The sequence below is a fragment of the Erpetoichthys calabaricus genome, chromosome 1 (assembly GCF_900747795.2).
Source record: "Erpetoichthys calabaricus chromosome 1, fErpCal1.3, whole genome shotgun sequence".
Taxonomy (NCBI): Eukaryota; Metazoa; Chordata; class Cladistia; order Polypteriformes; family Polypteridae; genus Erpetoichthys; species Erpetoichthys calabaricus.
Window position 1 is genome coordinate 210,072,212 of NC_041394.2, and position 23,510 is coordinate 210,095,721.

A 23,510-nucleotide genomic window follows, 5' to 3' on the forward strand; every position below is an offset into this window, starting at 1 on the left:
AAAGCAAAAAGATGACAAAGAAATAGTTACAAGCTAAGAAAAAAAGCAAAAGGATATGCTTAGCCCGAAAAGGAAGTCCACAGCAAACCAGTCCCAATATTCAACCCAAAAACAAAATTCAACAAAACAAGGAAAGAAATAATACAGTGCAAAACCAAACGAATCTGAATAATCACTGACCAAAGACAGTAACTTTAAACAAGAGCAAGGTGACAAAAAACTGAAAATCCAAACAGAAAACAATACTTTCGAATACTCCAATAAACAAATGAGCTGTAGCTTCTGAGCCTTCTCAGCAAACTTAAATAGCCAGCAGGAGGGCCGCCTCCTTGAGCTCCACTCATAAAGAATAGGGAGCATAAGTAAACTTAAAAAGACAACACACAATTAAGCAACAATAAACAAAATCAATGAAAATAACATTAAAATATTAAAAATAATAATATAAAGACAAAAAAAACCAATAATACAACACATTAATACATAAGGCGAGGAACTGTATAAATGGTTTCAATTTTTGTTTTTCTTGTTTGTGTATCTTTTTGGTTTTTGGATTTCCTATATTTTGACACCCTGCTTTTGTCTTTATTCATTGATTATTTGGATTTGTTTGGTATAAAATGCTGCCTTTCAGACAAACCTGTTTTTGTACTTTGTTCATGCTTTGTTTTTTGCAGTCTTTTGGAGTCTTCCAAATAAATCTTTAACTATTTAAATAGCTGGTTTGTTTTGTGGGTCTGAGGGTTTACAGATTTTCTTTTTTCCTTTTTTGTATATATATTTAAACTTTAAAATTGTAACCCCCATTTTGGGCTTGTGCAAGCCATAATAAAACTTTCTGTTTAGTTTGGAGTAGGATACTTGGGGTGAGGCCTTTTCCTGGGACCAAGACTAGAATCACAATCTAACCTTCTGTGTGGGTTTTCGAAGGCCTGATCTCCATCTGAACTTAGTAAGTGACAGTTTCACCTCATAGTGTCTGAATGTGTTGTATTTTTTGTTCTAGTTCACCTTGCTTACTACCTGTGCCTATGTCATGGAGACACTTTCACTCTCTCTCAAGTTGAATGTCGGTATCTATGCAAACACAAGTCGCTAGAATTAGAGTCAGAAGTTCTATCATTAACCCAAAGAATACTAGCCAGTTAAAGGCTTGGCTCTCTTAAGTGTGATGTGGCTTTTACTGCACAGCAGTTCCCTCTCTAGCCTGGTCATATTCACCCCTTCCTGTGCAATCACAGATGAAGCTTCTAGTTGCCACTGGCAAGGAATTATTCAGGGGAGACACCCTCACTCTCACTGTCTCTCCAGCTGTTCTCCCAGAGATAGAAGTAGTGCGATGAATAAAACCACAATTACTACCTCTTTGCTAAAGGAGACTTCTATCAGTCAGTGTCAGGTATGACCACTTAGTGTGTGTCATGGTCTGCCTCTCCAGTGTCTTCTCTCTCTCAGCTGGGTTATGCAGCCTTTTTGTTCCAGACTAAATTAAAACATATTTGTTTTCTCAGTGCTTGCTGTCAAGCCATTGACTGAGCATTTCCTGATATAAATTTCCAGTCTTCTCATACTGAGGCACCTCTTTAGGCTGCACCTTCACCCACAACACCTTTGGGCTACTTAAGCCTTCTACCCGTCCGTTTCTACTCCTAATATCTAGCAGATTATTCTAATGTCTTCGTGAACTTTTGTCCTTATTTTTCTAGTGTGTTGCCTAGCTGCATTAGTATAATTCCTTCACTTCATCAAACATTACATACTTGGTCGTCTGTGAACTTTTCACTGTCTTGCCAGGACTCAAATGTTTTCTTTAGAAATCTTCTCAAAAATAAACATTGTATTAATACATACCATATTGCTAAAAATGTATAGTTTACATCAGTGAGATTTGACTTAAAGGCAAAAAGGAACAGAGTCATTATACAAATCACAAAAACTCTTTCCATATTTAATAACACATTTACAAGTATCATTTTCTGCCTGTGGGATATAAAATCATTGTAGCTTGCTTTCTAAATAAGCAGCACTAGCACATGTCACACAAGAAGGCTTCTTACTGATCGTAAACTGAGGACAGAGTGGCAGATATGTCAATATCATTTTTCCAGTGGAGCTTGGATTGCACAACTGTTCTGCTTTCTCATTTACCACATTTCATGTTAGTTTTTAAAGGGATATCTATAAGTCAATCAACATCTAACGATCCATCTTTCTTAGAGCTTTGTTTTAGAGAGTTACTGCTTTAGTAGTAGATCGTCCAACCAAAAAACATTCTAAAGAGGCACTAGAGTTACTAACTTTATTTTGTGAATCTTCTGGTTAGTGAGTTGCTTTGCGCTGCATTATGCAGATGCATTGCCAGTTTAATACTGACACATAAAACCTCTTAAATTCTGCTTTTCATTACATCACTTCAAATCAATCTTTGGTCATAAAGTAAATGTGTTAGAGCCAGCTAGCTTCCCAACTGCACCCTGGACATTCTACTACAAAAAAACATAGCCCATCACTCATTTGTAAAGTTCTGCATCCAAACAGTCAAAAAACTTGTCAAGACTACATATAGTGCTAGAGGCCAGCTGAGTATTTACAATGCTGACTTACTTACCGTTTCAACACTCAACAAATGAGCTTGCAACACTGCAAAATAATCAATCCCACCTCTTTTCTGACTGAGCATAACCATCCTCTGTTTTCTGCAGCAGAAAAATCAAAAAAATATATCTTTGTGTGTTTAATTATTACTATGTGAATTTATGAATGTGCTGGGTGTGTCTGTCCTGTGTATCTAATATATTCTGTACTTGAAGTGTCCTGAACAGTTACCAAGGGAACAATGACATAATTATAAACAAATACCTTTTATATTATTTGAATTTGCAAGTAAAAAGCCTGCTTAAAAGTAAATATGTGTGTGTTAAAGATTTTTAACTTATTTGGGGATCTTTAGATAATAATAAAACACAGCTGTTATTAGAATATACCATTTATCTATATTTTGATTAGTGGAAACCAAAATGCCTCTTAAACTGTGTAATGTAAATTAACCTGCTATATTTAAGACCATTGCTTTGCCATTTTAGTCATTCAGCTACAGTGACCTGATAGCTTGTTTTAATAAAAGACATCCATTTTGAATTTCATTATTAATGCCAACTAACAACTATTCTTTATTTACAGTGTATTTTCCCTAACAATTCCCAAGATTTTGAAAAAAGACTTAAAAGTCTTTGTGAATTCCATGTTTTGAGCCAAGGGGATTGGCTGTTTCAAATTAGTCATAATAAATCTGTATTTGTAAATAATCTGAGCATCGAGAGAACAGTGGGTGGGTTTTACAATAACTTCCATCCCTGAAGTCTTTGTATAAATTTGGAATGGATGCGATGCCTGCTTTGGTCATATTACAAATCCCTGGGTTTCTGAACATAAATTTCAAACTCTCTAAAACAGGAATGTATATAAATGTATCATTTACAGGCACCTGGCAATAAGTAGCCGTTCTTTTGTTCCATCTACTATCATACCTAACACCTAAAACTATTTCAACAGGCTCAACAATTCCCCATTTTTCAGTAAAGTAACTATTTCTTTTAAAATCTGTATTGAAAAAAGCAAAGGGGTATTCAAAATCGTTTAAACCTTGTTCTACTTCTGACTTTAAAGAATCGTTCACATGAAAAGCAGAGAGTACTCTGTGCTGAATCTCAGAGTGTATCTCAGTTACCAATTCCTGTAGATCACAAACAATTGATGATACTACATTACTGGAAGCACCACTTCCTTGTAGTTTTGCAACAATATCTGCACACATGTTTTTCACATCACCTGGTGAAAAACCAGACTCACTTTTGTCAAGATTCTCTGCATCTAATACAGACTCATCACCTAAAGTACATGGTGTCTCTGATGTATTGTCTTTGGAAGATAAATGTCTATTTTCATTCACAATGCTTTCAGGGATGTACTGGGATGGATGACTAGTGTCTAAATGTTTTCTAAATCCAGAATAAGTGCTAAATTGTTTTATGCATGTTTCTTGTCCACAAATCAACTTGAATTTTATAGTGGGATAAAAGGCATGCTCGAACCTTAAATGTGAAATGAGTGACTGACTAGATGTATATAATGCTTTGCATTTAAAACAAGATGGCATTCTCAGCTGCTTTACAAATATTAGTCATTCAGTAGTTTAGCGCGAAGCTCTTTTATTCTTGGGGACTCTCTCATCTTGCCTACATCAATTTTGTAGATGGTTGTTTGAATGAAAGTGTAGAAGTTTATGAGTGCATTGTCATATGTTAAATTAAAAACAAAGTGAGCTTTGAAAAGCTTGTCGAATGCACTGAGGGAACCAACCACCTGACAGGGGATGAGATTTTTGTCAAGGACTACATAAAAATTGTCAATCTGGTCTTGGCTTCTTCCTACAGCAAGGAGGTATGGCTGATGTCCTTCTCTTTGCTGAACATGTTCATCAATGCTGTTGCAAGACTATAAAGAAACAAGAAAGCATTACATTAATCAACTAGGCCTACTAAGAACATGGGATCTACAAAAACAGTTTACACACACCATTACCTTATGATGCACAACAAGGCGATCAGCAGCATCAGCAGCACTGATTTTGGCAGTTCTCTTGCCTCCCGGTTGAGGTGGAAGGAGATGAACGAGCAAAAGCAGAGTGGCCAAGTCACTGTCCCATTCTGACAATAACAAAGATGAATTAATGAATTAGCCTTAACCCATCATATACATTTGTTGCTACACAGGTCTTATAACTAAAAAATACTAAAATCTTTGTTTCTGATATAATAATAAGGTAATAGTATACGGAAATACAACTTACTGCAATTGTCTTCACCGATTGTCTGTTTTCTTGCTGATGAGATGAGGGAACGCACAGCAGGAGTTAAAGTCAAGCCCATGGCTTCCTCAATGATTCCTGGTTTGAATACAGTGTCCCACTTTTCCAGCAATGTATTAGCTGTTTCAGGATTGAAGAGGAGTGTGAAGTCTTGGTTAACCTTTAAAACACCAAAAACATGCATATCAGGACCATTAGTTAATTTCACATTATTATTTTCACATTATGCCAATCACTGGATAAAACTATCAGTCCTTTGGTGTCTAAAAACTGGGGAAATGTTTTCAGAATATCCACGGTTTTATCTGGGTCATGGACAAGTCCATGTCTGTGATGGAACGTTTCCTTCATCTTAAAGAAGATCTGACCTTCTTCAAAAGTATGGCGAAGCAAGGCAATGGCCTCTCTCACTGCGTCTTCATCAAGGTGCTCTGCAGGGTTGATGGATCTCTTCAAGGAAGGTCCTCCCAGGTCAGAGCTAGCTGTATCACTCTTAGCAGCACGATGAGATGCATTCCTCTACACCGTCTTTAGTCACCAGGCAAGGTAGCCAGTTCCGCTGTCAACATCATAGAAGTAGTCCTGCACAATTAAGAAACAAAAGATTCACTTATCACTGTAATCACAGTCAAAGCAAAATACACAATAGAGTTCAAAAACAAGCACACTCACATAGCCCTTCTTTGAGTATGGATCTCGCAATGCTGGAAAAAGTGTGACAATACCAAGGGCATACTGCTCTCTTTGGTTCCGTGTAGGAATCCGCCTTAAAATGATTGAAAGGATTTCAAAAGAAAGGTGTATTTAGCCAGTATTTTTAAGATCAACAGCTGGTACACTCCAAATACTGCCTGACTGCATAATTATGCAAAGTATAGGGAATATTAAGGTTAAATTGAGATCAAATTACATAGGGGAAAAATAAATGGACTTACCCATGCATCTCTGCCATGTGTCCAATCAGTATGTTGACAAGAACACGCCTTGTTTCACTTGTCAGAATGTTTTTGGACCTGTACTCAGCAAGTATGGCATCGCCACCGGCTTTGTGGTTTAAGGCAGCAAGGACAACCTTCAAAACAACTCAAATACATGAGTTCTGAATTCAGTATTTAAAGTTGTTAACTGATTAGATGTGATTAACAATATAGACTTTAAGTAACTTATACAAATGTAGAGAGAGACCAATGTTATAACTAATGGGCATATAATATGACCGTATGGCAAAATATGACAATGCTAACAAACAGAGCAAGACAATGACATTTATGTTTTGTTGCTGTAGAATTACAAAAAATGCGAATGCAATGCCGAGATAAAATTTAAAACCTCTTTGGTGGCACCTGATGAATCTTCTAATTTTTTGGACCTCTTGGCCGGATGCTCCGTGTTTGGTCTATGTCACTTGATGTACGGCTAAATAAGGACAAAGTATCAGTGCAGGAACTGCTTCCTGGAGCTAACATCTCCAATTCTGGAAGGAAAAATAAGCATTCTAAGAGATGAGGATATGACAAAATGAAAGAGAAGAGAACCAAACCTACCAGTATTGTTGTCTCTGACTGTTAACATCATGGCAGGTTTTGCTTGAAGTAAATCATGTAAAATGTCCTCCTCAATTTCAGTTTCAGTGTCATCATAAATACAAAGAGCTGTCCCTGAAGGCAGTCCAAATTTATTGTGAACTAAAAATGAAGAATGAAAATTACTCCAAGCATGAAAAAAACACTACAGCAAAGAACTCAAATCAGATATGAAACTTACCTTCATTTATGAAGTCCACATATGTAAATCCATCTTGAAGCTTGATGAATTTTTTGGAGTTCCAAAACTGAACTTTAGCAAGCATGTCTTACACCTGAATGAGAAACAGTAAAAATCGCACAAAATGAGAACAACTTGCATTTAAAATAAATATCGCATATGCACAACATAAAAAAAATCTCTTTAGAGCTTTGTGGATTTTTTTTTTTCTGTGATAACTACATAAATGACTCTTGGACAGGAGACGTTCGCGACCAGCACACAGGACTTTTCCAACCGGCCAGTCCGCCACCACACTGAACCATGTCACACTAAACAGTTTTAATTATATGCCAGTTAAATGTATTTCTTGTAACACACTCGCTACACATACATGCACTTTAAATGCAAATTAGTCAGCATTTAAATGGAAGCTCGGTTTTTACCCTGTTTTCATGTCTGCTTCAGTGGTGTTGGCTAGACAAATGTACTTAGCCTAGCTTTAAAAGAAGCCACGAAAACTTGCTAGATTTAAAATAGACAAGTAAAAGGCACAGACAAGTACTGGAATTGTAATAATATTCAAAGTTAATGTTGGATTACCTGCGTAATTTAAGTTATGGCGAAAACGGGTCAAAAAAAATAAATGAAATTCATGACAGCATATATGAAGCTGATATAAAAATGAACAGTGTTCTATTTTAATGCATTTACCTTGTGTGGTGTTCTTCAGAATCGTAAAATGGCGCCTAAAAGAGAAGTACGATAACAATTAACTATTTCAACTAGGAAGGTAATACTGTTAAAACAATTAACATGCAGCAAATTTCACAACAAATTGTACATACTTATTCGTAAAACCATAAATTAAAGCAAAAACCAATCGACATATGGATTATTTCTTTATCTCTGTAATTTCACCTGCCTCAGAACTTGTCTTGACTTGCCTTCCCCGCCTAATGAATGGGAGGAGCTTCAATTAACTTCTAGCCAGTATTTTCTGATTGGAACACTATAAAACAACTCACTTAATGGTGACTTTTCAACTATGTTGGTGTTAATAACATTTTAATGAACACTGGAATCAACTCCAGGCAACTGTGACATGAGCAACACTGGAAATTCAACACTAGCAATTTTGCTGTGTTTATATCCTGCTGGGGCCATGAGACTTAAAGAGACAGTCCTCTTACCTCTTTATTCTTCTGGGTTGGACAGATTTCCCAGGATTTCCATTTGTCTTTCTAGGGTATGTCTAGGGCAAAATGCTTCAGGGTCCTACTAGAAAAGAAGGAAGAACAAATACATCCAAATACACCCAAGGTTTTAAAACCTTTAACTGGCTCTCCAGATGCTCCCAAGAGGTTTTGGAAGAAGAGGTGGAGTGAGTTATGACTATAGAAATATAATAACATAATGACAAAGAGATATGTAAGTAAATGTAACACACACAAAAGACTTGCTGCAAGTCTGGGCTTTTCTAAATAGGAAAGTGAGGAATATAGTTTACTTATTGTATGTACATGTACCTACCTTCTAAGCACTAAAAACCCCTCTCTCTCTTTCGCTGTCTATATGTGTGTATATATATATATATATATATATATATATATATATATACTTACAGGAATTCAAGTCGATATACAGCAAATAAGGAGAGGAGGATAGGTGGATATGCGTGTGTAAGTTTTGAAAAATAATTCTAGTATTGAATATAAGTTGAAGAGAGAGAAATTGTTTAACCTTTTTGGTGGTAACCCTGCGGGTGACACAGGTTTGGATTTCTGTGTAATCATGGTTAAGCCTGAGTCAGACACAGCGTGACAGTAATGTTCTGCTTTTACAGTGTTAAAGCTCAAATAACTTTTGGGACAATATTATGTTACTATCTACTAGATAAAATAACATTATACTGCAAAATATCATTAATATTTCTTTGTGTTTTGCCACTCTAAGGCAACTCATGAATACTCATGAGTGGGATGCAGCTTTCAACCAAAACACACAATGGTGTGTAAATGAGAAGCTGTAAAGCCAGTTTTAGAATAAACTGAACCTGAACCATTAGTTGAATCAATATGATAACGTTGACAATGTGAATTGGTTATCAGAAATACACACGGATAGTGAAACTGATGCATTCAGCATTCGGCAATGTTGACCAAACCACATTACATGGTCTTCTAAAGGTTTACCTGCAAGTAGGTGCATCGCAAAAAGGCTAAATGATTGTGATCAAGTACAATGACAAGAACGACTTAAGCCCTCTAGGTACTATTCACACTGCAGCAACTGTCATTCATGTCAGGGAAAATTGGGAAGTCACTAAGCCTTGCACTCTGGTAGTGTGCTAACTGGCTCCAGTTAAACTTTAAAAATATCAATGTGCCTGAAGAAGGTGCAGGCACATATTTGGCGCGGGTGTGCGTGAGTGTATTTTGCTCTGCAGATAATTATGATACCTGACTGACCATGCAGCATACTTGTTCAGAGGCAAGTGGCTCCAAGGATGCTGCGGAGGGCATGGCTCCTCACACCTGTGCCCAGTTAGGCAGCAGAGTACATAAGGAACCTACATGGGTCAGAAACTGGGAGAAAGAGAAAAAGACACAAAGAGACAGAAAAAGAAGGAACAGAAAGAACAGCAACAGAGGCGTGAAAACAGCACTGGGTGGAGAGACAGGACAAGCCAGCCAGTGTGTGAGAGGCACTACTGTCATTTTCCTCGCAATGGAGCAAAGGATCAGCTGATTAGGTGCAATCATGGTGGAGTCCTCCCCAGGGATCTGAAGCATGCCAGGGGATTGAGGATATATATATATATATCACAAACATAGTAATTGGGAATGTCTCACATGTGTGGTCCACTTCTTTTGGCATGGAGGAGAACAGCTCAGAAGACGTCTGACATCCCTTCCACTTCGACCATCCTTAAGCCCCGCCCTTTCACGTCCTTCATTATTTAAATGCCCATCAGGCAGGAAAAGCCGTTCAAGAAGTATATTTTGCTCCTTTATGTCTGCTCCAGCCTACATACTTTATATGCAATGTTTATCCTTTTGTTATTTCTCAACCTGTTTTTTTCCCTCCTACAGCCAAGACATTTAATGGGGTCTGGGGCCCCAACTCTTCATTTGTTTCTTTTTGATTTGCCTGTATAGAGTATATATATATATATATATATGGGGTGGGCAAAAATAGGAGAACACTTGTTCATATGGAAAAAAAACATACAGGTTATGATTATTGCAATAGCTTTATTAGCTCAATAGATTTATTAACTTTATTAACAATGTGACAATGGCACAGTGTACTTACATATAATCTTGCTCTAATTGCCAACCTCGTGTTCTCATAACTGTAAACATAATTTTGCCCACCCCTGAATATTCTGTTTCTCTTCTCAGTACTCAAATGTGGCACTTGGTGCCATGGCCCACCTACCAAGTTGTTTTGCCTGCCTAAGGTAAAGTCATCCCTGATGGAGGATCGCAGGAATCGTGGGGTAGAGGGGTCCTTTCATCAAATTGGCTGGCCCAGTGCTGTTTCAGCTGTGGAATGGCCAAATGGGGGAGGCCACTTGATGGCTGAGGTCTCCAGGACTCTAAACAAATCCAAATCATATTATGTGATATCATCTACTGTTAAATTCTGCTCTGTACTTGTAAAATTTTTATTTTTATACTGTATTGAGGATTTGTTCTGTTCTGTGTATTGTATTGTATTGACCCCCCTCTTTTTGACATCCACTGCACGCCCAACCTACCTGGAAAGGGGTCTCTCTTTGAACTGTCTTTCCCAAGGTTTCTTCTATTTTTTCCCTACAAGGTTTTTTTGGGAGTTTTTCCTTGTCTTGTTAGAGAGTCAAGGCTGCGGGGCTGTCAAGAGGCAGGGCCTGTTAAAGCCCATTACTGCACTTCTTGTGTGATTTTGGGCTTTACAAAAATAAATTGTATTGTATTGTATTGTATACATATAAAGATATAGGTACAGACATATATGGTTGCTTCTCCTCACTTGATGAAAAAGTTTGGAGAATGTTGTATTTTTAACTCTTAGTGCTACGGGCACTACATTTTATTATGACACTTACATGGTATTTATGTGCTATTTCTGTTTCAGTAAACCTCAGGTTTTTATAAAACTACTTGAACTACTTATTACAAAAAAGGTGACATTTTTACAGTATATGTCAATGCCCAACTAGCTTAACAATATAATGACAACACTGTTTTATGTGCATTATTAATGTGTTATGCTGCTAACTTAGAATAAAACTGGTCAGTGTTTTCTGCAACATGTTATGTAACATTAATATTTGTATACTGAAATATATAACTGGTGTTATGCTGTTCTACAATGAATATGCTGCGAAAAGCTACATAGCACAGGATTCCTAAACTGTTACCCATTTGGCTATTGACAGAATTCATTTTTGTAATTTCACTTTTATATGAACATCTGCTCTAGCACTGGACTGGCAAACTAGAAATATTGTCATATGTTGTTTTTTGCGCTGTCATTTCTGGTTTGTCTCTTTCTAGCACTCTGTGTGCAATTATTGTCATAATTACTCTTCAACTGGTTCATCGTACAGCACCAACTTTGTTTCTGCTCTATTAGGCTAACTCCCACAGGTCTAAGCCAGGCAATACAATCTCATTGTGTTTATGCTGTCTTTTGACAAGTACATATTCATGTGTGCCTTGGATGTACCCTGAATGATGTTAAATCCTGGCAGAGTATATCAGAGATGTAGCACTTTAGACACTTAGCGAGGTCTCCAGTTAAGTAGGTGAATCTTTTTCATTTCATTCTAACACAACTGAAGCACCCTACAGTAAATAAAAAGTATGACGTCTGCTAATTTGAGCAACCTTGACTGGCTATGAATCAATATAGTATAATACAGAAATAAATATATTTGGTTATTCAAATGAACTTCAATTTATAGAAAAGGAATTCTATGATGCTATTGAGTATCTTTACTAGGAATATAATGAAATTGTTAAAGTAACCTTAACGGCGAAAATTTTTTAGTTCAACTGTGCAACCACTTACTAGAATCACTTAATGGAACAAGAATTTCTCCTGGTTTATTTAGAAAGAAAGAGTCACATATTAAAATCAGTGATAGAAATTTGATGTTGATAGAGAGTAGAAGTGACATTTTATTTATTCAACCAATCTTGATATGTAATTCTCTTTGGATGTCAATTTAGCTTAGTAAAACTGTGTTGAGTAAACTCATGTAATTTCTGGGCTGGTCCCAAGTTATATCAGTTTTATAAATTGCTTCCATTTTGTCCAATAGTGTCCACCAGACATTTTAAAGTCTTCTTTGTATGATTCGTTGATGATGTTGGTGTAAGGTGTGCAAGATTCAGTGGTGTCACCTCTACAGTTGGTTGCAGGGTAGTTATGATCTCATAGTATCCTGGACTGTTTAGCAGTTGAATGGGCAGGCATTCTCTAAACCTGTTTATTCTACGGTATTTTAAGGTCTTGGGAGTCAAAGTCCATCCTTTCAGAAATGACTGCAAGGCAGTCATCAACATTGGAACAGGGTGCACCAGTGCACTGTTGAGCCCACTCTCACATTTACTTATACTGGGTGAATTTAAAAAAGTGGAAGGAATTTCAGAGTAATCGAAGAAAAAGCCATGTAGACAAGCCAACCAGGTTAAACCAGCTATATGTTTGGCAACCACTAACAGTTTGCATTGCACCATCTAATGTAATTTAAGTATAGATCATCTTACAGGAAAACTATGAAATTCTCAAAATACAAAGCAAGCAAAGAGTCAACAACTCATATTCATATGCAGGATTGTTTTTAATGTACGATTATGGGAAAAATATATAATTTTCACAGCTATAAGTGAATAAAAACTTTGTTATATAACAAAATGAAATAATTGTACTTCATTTTTTATTAGTTTATCATCTGGAGAGCTAAACTTTAATGAAAACAAGATATTCAGATTTTCATGGCTGCAAATTTCCTGGCCAGTTTCTAGTCTCAATTGCGCTTACCTTTTCCTTTATTCTGTTTTCACAGTTTACCATGAAGCACTGTAATCTAATTCACTGGATGCTTTTGTGGAAGTAACCTCAGAGGAAGACAGTAATAATTCAATCAATCAGTCTTTATTCAGTCACAGATGAGTACATGGATTCATGCTTTGCAAAGCAGAAGAGCAAAGTTTCTCAGTCTCACTCGTCTTTTAATATTCATTTTCCTCCGTCCCCCTTAATTATGAAACAGCATCTAAGCATTTCATCTTACATTACACAAATCGGCCAACCGTTTCTTTTTTGTTTACGTATCAAGAAGGGCCCCAAAGAAGGAAAGGTCATCTAAAGGTTCCTGAACAAGGAAGTTGTCTTATGTCAGCTTACTGCAACCTGTCTTATGACAGACGCCTGTATGAATAACCTACCGTTATAGCAAAACAGCTGTTAACACTTAATAGCTTATAAGCAGTTAAATTTTCTTTCACACTTTCATTATCACAATGATAATGGAATGTGCTGAGGTTACAGGGGACTCATAAGAAAGGGAGCAGAGACCTCAAGATGCCTCAGAGTCTTCAGACTTCTTTTCTCAAGAAGTGGCTGGAAGCTCAATAGACATAACACACCTCTAAAGGCCCATTGGAATTACCAGGAACTGAGCCAACAGATGACGGTCAGGAACGATGGAAGACGACTGCTCCAGGACCACTCTCCTCAAAAAGATATAAAGGAAAACAAGAAAGTAGGAAATTCTTGGGTATAATCTTTAATAGAAGTATAACAAGAAAGCAGGACATTGCGGAAACAGTAAAAAAAACTAACAATTGATTCAATTTAATGAGATATATTGTACATATTTCTGATCTGATCTAAAGTGCATTATATGAGCCATGCTTATAGTTTGACAGCTTCATCATAACTATAATCATTGCATAGGACTCATTCTTAAGATCTTAGAATTCATTAAAGTGCTTTTCCATCATCTCCAACAAATGACATGTTATCAGAGTTAGAGAAACTACCACTGTATTTCAAAACCAGCATGCTAAAGTTTAGTTATTGGATGTATTCAAAGCAACAATCACATCACCCAAATGCAGTAAAACCAGAAGACTGTTGCAAATGTCAATATGGATATATAGTAACTTGTTATACCAAATATTGGTTTAAATATAAGAAAAGAAGTCATGGGAATTAGTCCATTGATATGGTAGAATTAATTTTTGATCAGGTTTTGGAGTGATACTGCATAGATTTCAATCGAAGTTTACAAAGAAAGATTAACCCATTAAGCAAACTCTCTGTTTTATGTTATAAATTTGAAAGGTAGTTCTGTCCAAATTTCTGATGAATTATTGGTTTTCACTATTGTACTCTGATTGGAAAAACAAAATAAATGTAACCAATTGCATCTTTCAAACGTAAGTCACCTGGGATATTAAATCATTAACCAAATAATAAGTAAAGATTAATTGAACACTTTGTTAGTATGATTAGGGAGGCAATGTGGCGTAATGGTTAAGACTTTCAGCTGCAAACCCTGTGTCTGTGGGTTCATATCCCCCTACTGACACCATGTGAACACAAGAAAGTAATTTCTTCAACTTGGGCTCCAGTTGGAAAAAGAAATGTAACCGATAATATCTCAAGCGTTGTAACTCACCTTAGATAAACACATTGGCCAAATAAGTTTCTACTAATAATTGCTCAAACGTTGGAATAAGTGAACGAATATAGCTTAAAAAGTTGGTTATTTAAGTGGACTGTGTGTCAAGTTAATTGGCTCAATACTTGGAAAAAATCTTCACATAGAAAGGATTGAGCTATAGAAGTATAGAAGGAATTTTAGCACATAAAAGAACCATAATGGTAAGATAAGTTGGAAAATCGGGCTTTGTATAAAGCCCAGGTATATACCAAGTCAAAAAAGCATAATTAAAACAACAGTTTGAAATGACTGGTAAAATGTTTTTGTTTTTTTTTTAAAGAACATATTTATTTAAGGTTAAACCAGTGATTAGGTACATGCTTATTTATTATCTTTATTCTAGAATAATAAGAATATATTATAAATAAATAGAGTAACACTGGGTCATTACAAAATAAATCAATATTTTTATTCTATTGGTAAGCATAAAGTAGGGAATTGTTTTAAAAAGGAAACACTACACTTATTTTGTATTTTTGAAAAACAGAAGACAAAGGCATTTATCAAAATTGATCAAAAAAGGTATTTTAAATTAAATAATTATGAAGATGATAGAGAATACAAAGTATATTCAAAATGTTTAAATATAAAAAATAGTAATTTATTAGTATTTTAATAACAAATATTAAAATATGAAGACAGCTAGATCATTGTGAGTGAACTCAGCCTACCATAAACCAGAAGAAAATGAAAAATAGGAGGAAGCTGAGTTCACTTTTAACCTTGAACATTTATTACTATAGCACATTTTCTTGCTCAGGATGTAGCTTAAAGTGATTTTGTCAAAGAAAAAGGTACAACAAAAGAGAAACAAACTCAAAATAGAAAAGAGTAAGACCAAATAAACAGTATAACAAAAATATTTGATAAGAATAAATGAATACATGCTTCACATAACATAGTTATACAATGAAAAAGTTAACTCCTTATATAGTGGAACCTCGGTTCACGACCATTATTCATTCCAAAACTCTGGTCGTAAACCGATTTGGTCGTGAACCAAAGCAATTTCCCCCATAGGATTATATGTAAATACAATTAATCCGTTCCAGACCATACGAACTGTATGTAAATATATATTTTTTTAAGTTTTTAAGCACAATTATAGTTAATTAAACCATAGAATGCACAGCGTAATAGTAAACTAAATGTAAAAACATTGAATAACACTGAGAAAACCTTAAACAACAGAGAAAACTAACACTGCAATAGTTCGTGCTATAGCGCTACCAACTGCTGGCTAAAAACACTTTTTTTTTTTAATGAGTTTTAAGCACAGGGAAAAAAATGAACATTTGAAAAAATCCGTAATTTAATAAACCACCAAGAAAAGTAACATTGCAACAATGCACGCTATAAACCGATCACTGTAAACAGAACTGAAAACAAAATCAAGCCCAGTGCATTCTTAAAACTGCCTTCCTACCTTATGCGTCCATCTCTTTCTCTCGCTGCCTGTGTGTGTGCGTCTCTCTCTCTCGTGCTGCCTCTGTGTGTGTGTGTGTGTGTCGCACTCTCTTGCTCTCACTCTTGTTCGCTGCACAGGAAATGCACAGGGAGAGACTGAACAAGTACAAACCGAAAGGGAAACTGACTTGTTCGTATACCGAGTGTGTGGTCGTAAACCGATTTGTACATGTACCGAGACGTTCGTGAACCGAGGTTCCACTGTATATAGAATTGGTGTTTAAGTCTCTAAACATAAGTCCGATGCTATGGTCCGATGGCCGAGGAGGACCGTAAAAAAAAATCAAAATCTAATGGGGTTCCATGGCCAAAAGGCTGCCCTGCCCACTCTGGGCATTCTACCTAACACAGATTTTTTTAAGTAGTCCCTTATTATTTTTTAGGCTTCATCATAGAGGTTTCAACTCATGGACAATTGCATAGGACTTTTATTTATATAAAAAAAGAAAAAGAAAAGAAAGCAGGAAAGTACAAATTAATAATGATTGCAAATCCATAAAGAATATGATTTTTTTCAAAAAAAAAAAAGAATATGATTTTTCTATGCATGCACTGTTTAGTCTATTAGGAGTAGAACTAAAATGTAGCTATGAAAAAGCCAAACTACAAAAGTGGGCTTTTAGGAGAATTTGAAAATGATCCATGTTGTTAGCCTGGCTTATCTGTATTGGTAATGTAAATCAAACTTTTGGTACATAACAGCAAAAGGTCGACTCACTACTTCTTTTATACATATCTCTTGGATTTAATAAGCAGATCACAATTAGAAGATCTAATATTACGGATTGAAATGTACAGGTTCAGGTACTCCAAAACATAGGAAGGAGCGAGATTATTTAAAGCTTTATATAGCATTATTAATGTTTTAAAGTCAGTTCTAAAGGACATGGATAACCAATGTTAAAACTGACAAGTTGTGGTCAGATTTTCTTTTACTGGTTAAGAACTGCAACTTATTGATGTCTTTCTTAGGTAGGCCAGTTTAGAGTGCATTACAGTAATCTAGTTGACTAAAATTAAAAAGCGTGAATTAATTTCTCAGCATCTTACAGTGTTATAAGAGGCCTAATATTTGCAATGTTCCTTAAATGAAAAACTGCAGTCCTAGTAATATGGTTATTGTGTGATTTAAAGTTTAGGTCCGAGTTCATGATTATATCAAAACAGGAGAAGACTTCCAGCATGCTGTTAATTTAAGAGCCCCACTATACTAACTGGGGAATGCACATAAGACATTTTGCTATTTCTTTTTTTAGTTCATTCTTGAACTGGTCAATAGGGGGGAGGCAGCATGATGGCCGAAGTCTCCAGGGGCCTCATGTATACAGTGGTGTGAAAAACTATTTGCCCCCTTCCTGATTTCTTATTCTTTTGCATGTTTTTCACACAAAATGTTTCTGATCATCAAACACATTTAACCATTAGTCAAATATAACACAAGTAAACACAAAATGCAGTTTGTAAATGGTGGTTTTTATTATTTAGGGAGAAAAAAAAATCCAAACCTACATGGCCCTGTGTGAAAAAGTAATTGCCCCTTGAACCTAATAACTGGTTGGGCCACCCTTAGCAGCAATAACTGCAATCAAGCGTTTGCGATAACATGCAATGAGTCTATTACAGCGCTCTGGAGGAATTTTGGCCCACTCATCTTTGCAAAATTGTTGTAATTCAGCTTTATTTGAGGGTTTTCTAGCATGAACCGCCTTTTTAAGGTCATGCCATAGCATCTCAATTGGATTCAGGTCAGGACTTTGACTAGGCCACTCCAAAGTCTTCATTTTGTTTTTCTTCAGCCATTCAGAGGTGGATTTGCTGGTGTGTTTTGGGTCATTGTCCTGTTGCAGCACCCAAGATCGCTTCAGCTTGAGTTGACGAACAAATGGCCGGACATTCTCCTTCAGGATTTTTTGGTAGACAGTAGAATTCATGGTTCCATCTATCACAGCAAGCCTTCCAGGTCCTGAAGCAGCAAAACAACCCCAGACCATCACACTACCACCACCATATTTTACTGTTGGTATGATGTTCTTTTTCTGAAAAGCTGTGTTCCTTTTACGCCAGATGTAACGGGACATTTGCCTTCCAAAAAGTTCAACTTTTGTCTCATCAGTCCACAAGGTATTTTCCCAAAAGTCTTGGCAATCATTGAGATGTTTCTTAGCAAAATTGAGACGAGCCCTAATGTTCTTTTTGCTTAACAGTGGTTTGCGTCTTGGAAATCTGCCATGCAGGCCGTTTTTGCCCAGTCTCTTTCTTATGGTGGAGTCGTGAACACTGACCTTAATTGAGGCAAGTGAGGCCTGCAGTTCTTTAGACGTTGTCCTGGGGTCTTTTGTGACCTCTCGGATGAGTCGTCTCTGCGCTCTTGGGGTAATTTTGGTCAGCCGGCCACTCCTGGGAAGGTTCACCACTGTTCCATGTTTTTGCCATTTGTGGATAATGGCTCTCACTGTGGTTCGCTGGAGTCCCAAAGCTTTAGAAATGGCTTTATAACCTTTACCAGACTGATAGATCTCAATTACTTCTGTTCTCATTTGTTCCTGAATTTCTTTGGATCTTGGCATGATGTCTAGCTTTTGAGGTGCTTTTGGTCTACTTCTTTGTGTCAGGCAGCTCCTATTTAAGTGATTTCTTGATTGAAACAGGTGTGGCAGTAATCAGGTCTGGGGGTGGCTACGGAAATTGAACTCAGGTGTGATACACCACAGTTAGGTTATTTTTTAACAAGGGGGCAATTACTTTTTCACACAGGGCCATGTAGGTTTGGATTTTTTTTCTCCCTAAATAATAAAAACCATCATTTAAAAACTGCATTTTGTGTTTACTTGTGTTATATTTGACTAATGGTTAAATGTGTTTGATGATCAGAAACATTTTGTGTGACAAACATGCAAAAGAATAAGAAATATGGAAGGGGGCAAATAGTTTTTCACACCACTGTAAATGGTGCATAGGCACAAAAATGTTGCATACGCCCGTTTCCACGCTCATATCGTGATGTATAAAAAACTAAACTTGATGTAAAGCCATGCACATTTTTATGTGTGTCCTTGGTTTTGTAAACTAGCAGCACCCAGCATCAAAGCAGTGCCACTGTTTCTGTGTGGTCTTCCTTTTTTCAGATTTGTATCAGTGACGTGGGATTTATCAAATATATTTAAATTAACTGCATATTGTTTACAAATTTAATTTACTTCAGTGTAATCATTGTGTAACAATATAATGGTGCACGGCATGAACAAAATGTTTCAAATATGACAGCTGATTTAGCATTGTTACTCTCAGTGCACCACTCAGAGTATTTTAACCTATTGCATGCGGATGTGGTATTATAGCTCCACGGCATCTGATCAGAATGCTCTACTGCAGGTTGTGTCGAGAGCACAGAGGATTATCAGGATACAGCTTCCGGCCCTGGTGGACATTTATAGCACACCCTACCTAAAGAAAGCCACCAGCATCTGCATGGATTCCACTCAGCCATGCCACAGTCTATTTGAACTTGTTCCTGCCTCACGCTTGATCCTTGCTGGGACTGGCACGACCCTGGATGGATGGAATAATTAAACATGTATAACAAAGATTTTTCAATGTTCCATAAACGTTTTGAAGAATTGCCATTCTAAGCTTATAGCTGACGTTACGTTTATAACAGAACTCATTGGATGGCAATTGGTTACATGAAGAAAGAAAATAGAAGGACAGGAATTGGTGGTTCGTACGTTTAACAGAGACAGTACTGCTTATTCCATTCAGGGCTCTGCGTGTCCCTGCAAGTATCTTGCAGAAGGTAGGAACAATCCCTGGACGGGGGAGGCAAGAACAATTTCTGGATGGGGTGCCAACTTATTACTACTGCTGTGCCACCATGCCCCCAAATGTTTAAAACATGCATTAATGCATTTCATCATGAAAATGATATCAAGTGTACATCTTACTATTCTGAAATGTTCAGAGAGCTGTAATATTATGAATGTAATGTATTCTTTGTGGAGATCAGTGCCAGTGCACTCCTGTCTATGAAAGCAAAAGCCCGTTTAAGAAGCACGTATCGATTAATGACTGGGTCGGGGAACACATGCTACTTCAGTTATTGTGGGATCTGAGAAACTCTAGTAAATTAAACATCGATTTTAAGATGAATTTTATAACTTCTACTTCAATGACAAAATAAACTACAAGATTAAAGTGGAAACTTTCAGTTTAAAGTCTACATTTCAATCTTTTTTTCTTCACTGTGTCCCTAATTTTTTTTCTTTTCTCTGTACCCTAATATGGCCCCGTATGACACTCTGATGGTGAGCTACAACTTGCCTTTTCACCTCGACCTTGATATCTTCTTTTTTATTTCGGCACTGTGCGACTTTCTGAATTTAAACTTTTGAGTGTCTCCACCACGCTCTATCACTCCATCACTTTCCTTTTGTTGCTTGTAATACTGCTTAAGCCAACAAATAGTACATTTTTCCTTGCCTCCACTTCGCATTCGCTTAAGTTTTTTCTTTCTATGCTTTTGCCATTGTCTTTTCACAAAATGCTGAATGCAATGGACTATTGATATTGATTTGCATTTTCAAAGGGGTATAATTCTGAGAGGAGTCGGGGTGGAGCGGCAGGCACGTGCAAATCGGTTACATTTCACGCTAACCGAGATTTATGGAGCAGAAGTACGTGAAAATTGGCTTACACATGGTTTTGTGCATCTGAATTTTTTTGTGTGTACGCACATATCCACTTTTGTCCGTACACCATGTTTTAGTGTGAATTTTGCACACGGCGTTATACATGAGGCTCCAGGACTCTGGAAAAAATCTGAATCCTATGTGGAGCTTGGCCCGGACACAAACAGGCGGACACATTTAAGTCACCCACAACACGTTTATTCTTCATATTTACAATGTGACACACAAACCCCAAAAGTCCAGGCCAATAACCAAATGCCTCATTCTCTTCAGGCCGCCTCCTTGCCTCCTCCAAGACCTCGTCTCTCGACCTCCCAACTCCAGTCCCCGAACGGAGGGAGGCGTCCCCCTTTTATAATCACCCGGATGTGCTCCAGGACTTTCGACAATCTTCTGCTGGCACTCCCTAGTGTGGCGGAAGTGCCGGCTGCGCACCCAGAAGCACTCCGGGTGTCCCCGATCCTCTTCCCCCCAGCACTTCCGGGTGTGGCGGAAGTGCTGAGGTCCAGGACTCCATAGGCATTGGGGCGCCCCCTGGTGGTGACCATGGGCCCCTACAGGGTTGAGCTTCAAAGCTCTGTACCCATAGCCACCAGGGCGGTCGCCCCCACGTGGTCTGGGGGAGGTGTAAGCCCTCCTCCGATCCTCCGGGGCATCCCGGCCAGGTCCCTTCCCAGCCACCTGTGACACCTATCATGTGATATCATCTACTCTTGCACTTTGCTCTGTACTTCTAATATTATTATTGTATTCTATTAAAGATTACTGTGTTCTGTTCTGTATATTGCATTGTATATGCCCCCTTTTCTTGACACTCACTGCATGCCCAACCTAACTGGAAAGGGGTCTCTCTTTGAATTTCCTTTCCCAAGGTTTCTTCCATTTTTTTTCCCACCTACAAGGGTTTTTTTTTTTTGGGAGTTCTTTTTTGTCTTCTCAGAGAATAAAGGCTGGGGGGCTGTCAAAAGACAAGGCCTGTTAAAACCCATTATGGCACTCCTTTTGTAATTTTGGGCTATACAAAAATAAATTGTATTGCATTGTATTAATTAAAATTCCAGCATGGCAGTGGTTAATAATGTGATAAATACTCTTGTTTCTTGAAATGTAGAGCATACTAGGCTGGCCACATACTGTATAGTTTTAAATAATGCACTGTATGGCTTGAAATAGTGTGCCACAAATGCATGATGGAGTTACTTCTCTTGCTGCACAGGGCTGTGGAATCTGAAGTATATTTTATCACTGCAAAGAAACAATTAATGCTCTCACCTGTCAACTGCCTTGTGTATAAAGAACTCAGCTGACTGTAAATTCCACTAGGCTGATTTTAAAGCAGAGATTAAAGGCTTAATCTCAGCAATTCTCCCAAGACCTTCATCGTGTCACATGCCCTGGACACTCCACTGAGTGAAACAGCATTCCAGGTCTGATATGCATCAATAGATCTGATCGAAATAAATACACTCTGATGTCTTCTCTAAAGAAAAGCGAAAACAGCAAAGGTCAGCCGAAAGAAATGTACATGCAGCACATTGGCAGCAAATGGTTGTAGTCTATATGGAAATTGCCAGAGGGCTGTGTGCGACTATGCCTTGTTCTTGTACACTTGATAAGCAAGGAACATTTTCATCAGTGGCTTAGACCTTGTCTTTTGTCAGGGCAAGCATTTTAAGGTGAACAAATACTTTCCAAAACCGGAAAATATTTATGCTACCTAAACTTCAAGAAGGACAAGATGGACTGAAAGTTTGTACCTGTTGAACTTAGTTAAAGTTTTAATGAAGACATGTCTGTTTTTTTATATGCACACTGGTGGGGCATACCACTAAGGATCGATTTTTTTAAACCCATATCATTCATAGATCATTGGGGAGCCAACTGGGCTCAGGTTATCTCGAACAGTCAAATTCAAGCAGTTAATCAAGGATAAAGGTATTTAATATAAATATAGCCACACCAAGTATTCCTCTCGTCGGCAACCTTGTGGCAATGTCAATTCCCATTAGGTGAAAGGAGTACACAACACAGGATGATTTGATCAGCACCCGCATATTTAAAAAAAAAAGGGCTTCAGCAAATGCGGGATGTCATCAAAGATAGCAGCTGCTGTGTTTTATTTTTTGTTGTTTTTATCGTCTTTGGAATAACAATTTCATTGCATTGTTAGATTACAGCTTTGATCTTACAGAACATCTTTTTGTCTCATCGTGGATTGTGATAAGCAGTGTTGCATTTACAAAAGACATTTTTATTTTGATCTAAACCATTTCCTGAGAATTGTATGGGTTCAAAAGTGGCCTACGCAGGTATTGCCAAATCTTTCTTCTTATCAAAACAAAAACTTTATAAACTCACAAATCCAAATAACTGTTTTAGTGAGTTTTGCTATTGCAAAATCGCATGTGAAATGTAACATACTCTATTTGGAAGGAAAGTCAAATGTTTTGCTTATCACTACCTATTGTGATGTTATATTTGACATAATATACAAAGTGAGATTTGGGTCACTAGACAATGGTGGAGTGATGCACTTCACTTTACAGTGTACACCGCATATTATAGTAAATTCTGACATGAGTTGATTACACTACACTTTATATCAATATTTGCCCTTGTGTTTTTGAAAAAAAACAAAGACCGTTATCCACCAAAATAACATTGTTAAGTTCATAATACCAATAAACAACAAACATTGAGCACTTTTTAAAGTAAGTAAAACACAAAGGGAATAAAAAAATAACACAAAAACACAATTTCAGTGATGGAGCTAAGCCTTGTTGGAACAGAATGAACTGTTTTTTTTTTTTTAGCTGGTGGAGATACTGTTTTTCAGAATGTGAAAAAAAACAAACATGACAATTATTTTGAGTGAGTAAAAGCAACTAATAATTTTTTTTGTTTTTTCTTGGCAGATAGTTTTTCAAATCCACTGTGTAATGGAGCAGTAGTCATTTTAAGCTTTGGTGCTAATGGGGAGATGACATTTTTAGCAGTTAGCTTTGAATGAATTGCCTTTAAA

The 23,510-nt window shown here is 37.1% G+C and overlaps 1 protein-coding gene across 1 annotated transcript; it reads right to left on the reverse strand.

Moving 5' to 3' along the window:
• Nucleotides 1-3,651: 3,651 nt before the first annotated feature.
• Nucleotides 3,652-6,716, reverse strand: LOC114656238 (uncharacterized). Its single transcript, XM_051928223.1, has 7 exons — nucleotides 6,632-6,716; nucleotides 6,412-6,552; nucleotides 5,803-5,950; nucleotides 5,540-5,633; nucleotides 4,850-5,027; nucleotides 4,582-4,706; nucleotides 3,652-4,494 (listed from the first exon to the last, which is right to left on the reverse strand). Exons 1-7 carry the CDS (start codon nucleotides 6,714-6,716, stop codon nucleotides 4,177-4,179), a joined length of 1,089 nt encoding a protein of 362 aa, XP_051784183.1. The 3' UTR covers nucleotides 3,652-4,176.
• Nucleotides 6,717-23,510: the final 16,794 nt, after the last annotated feature.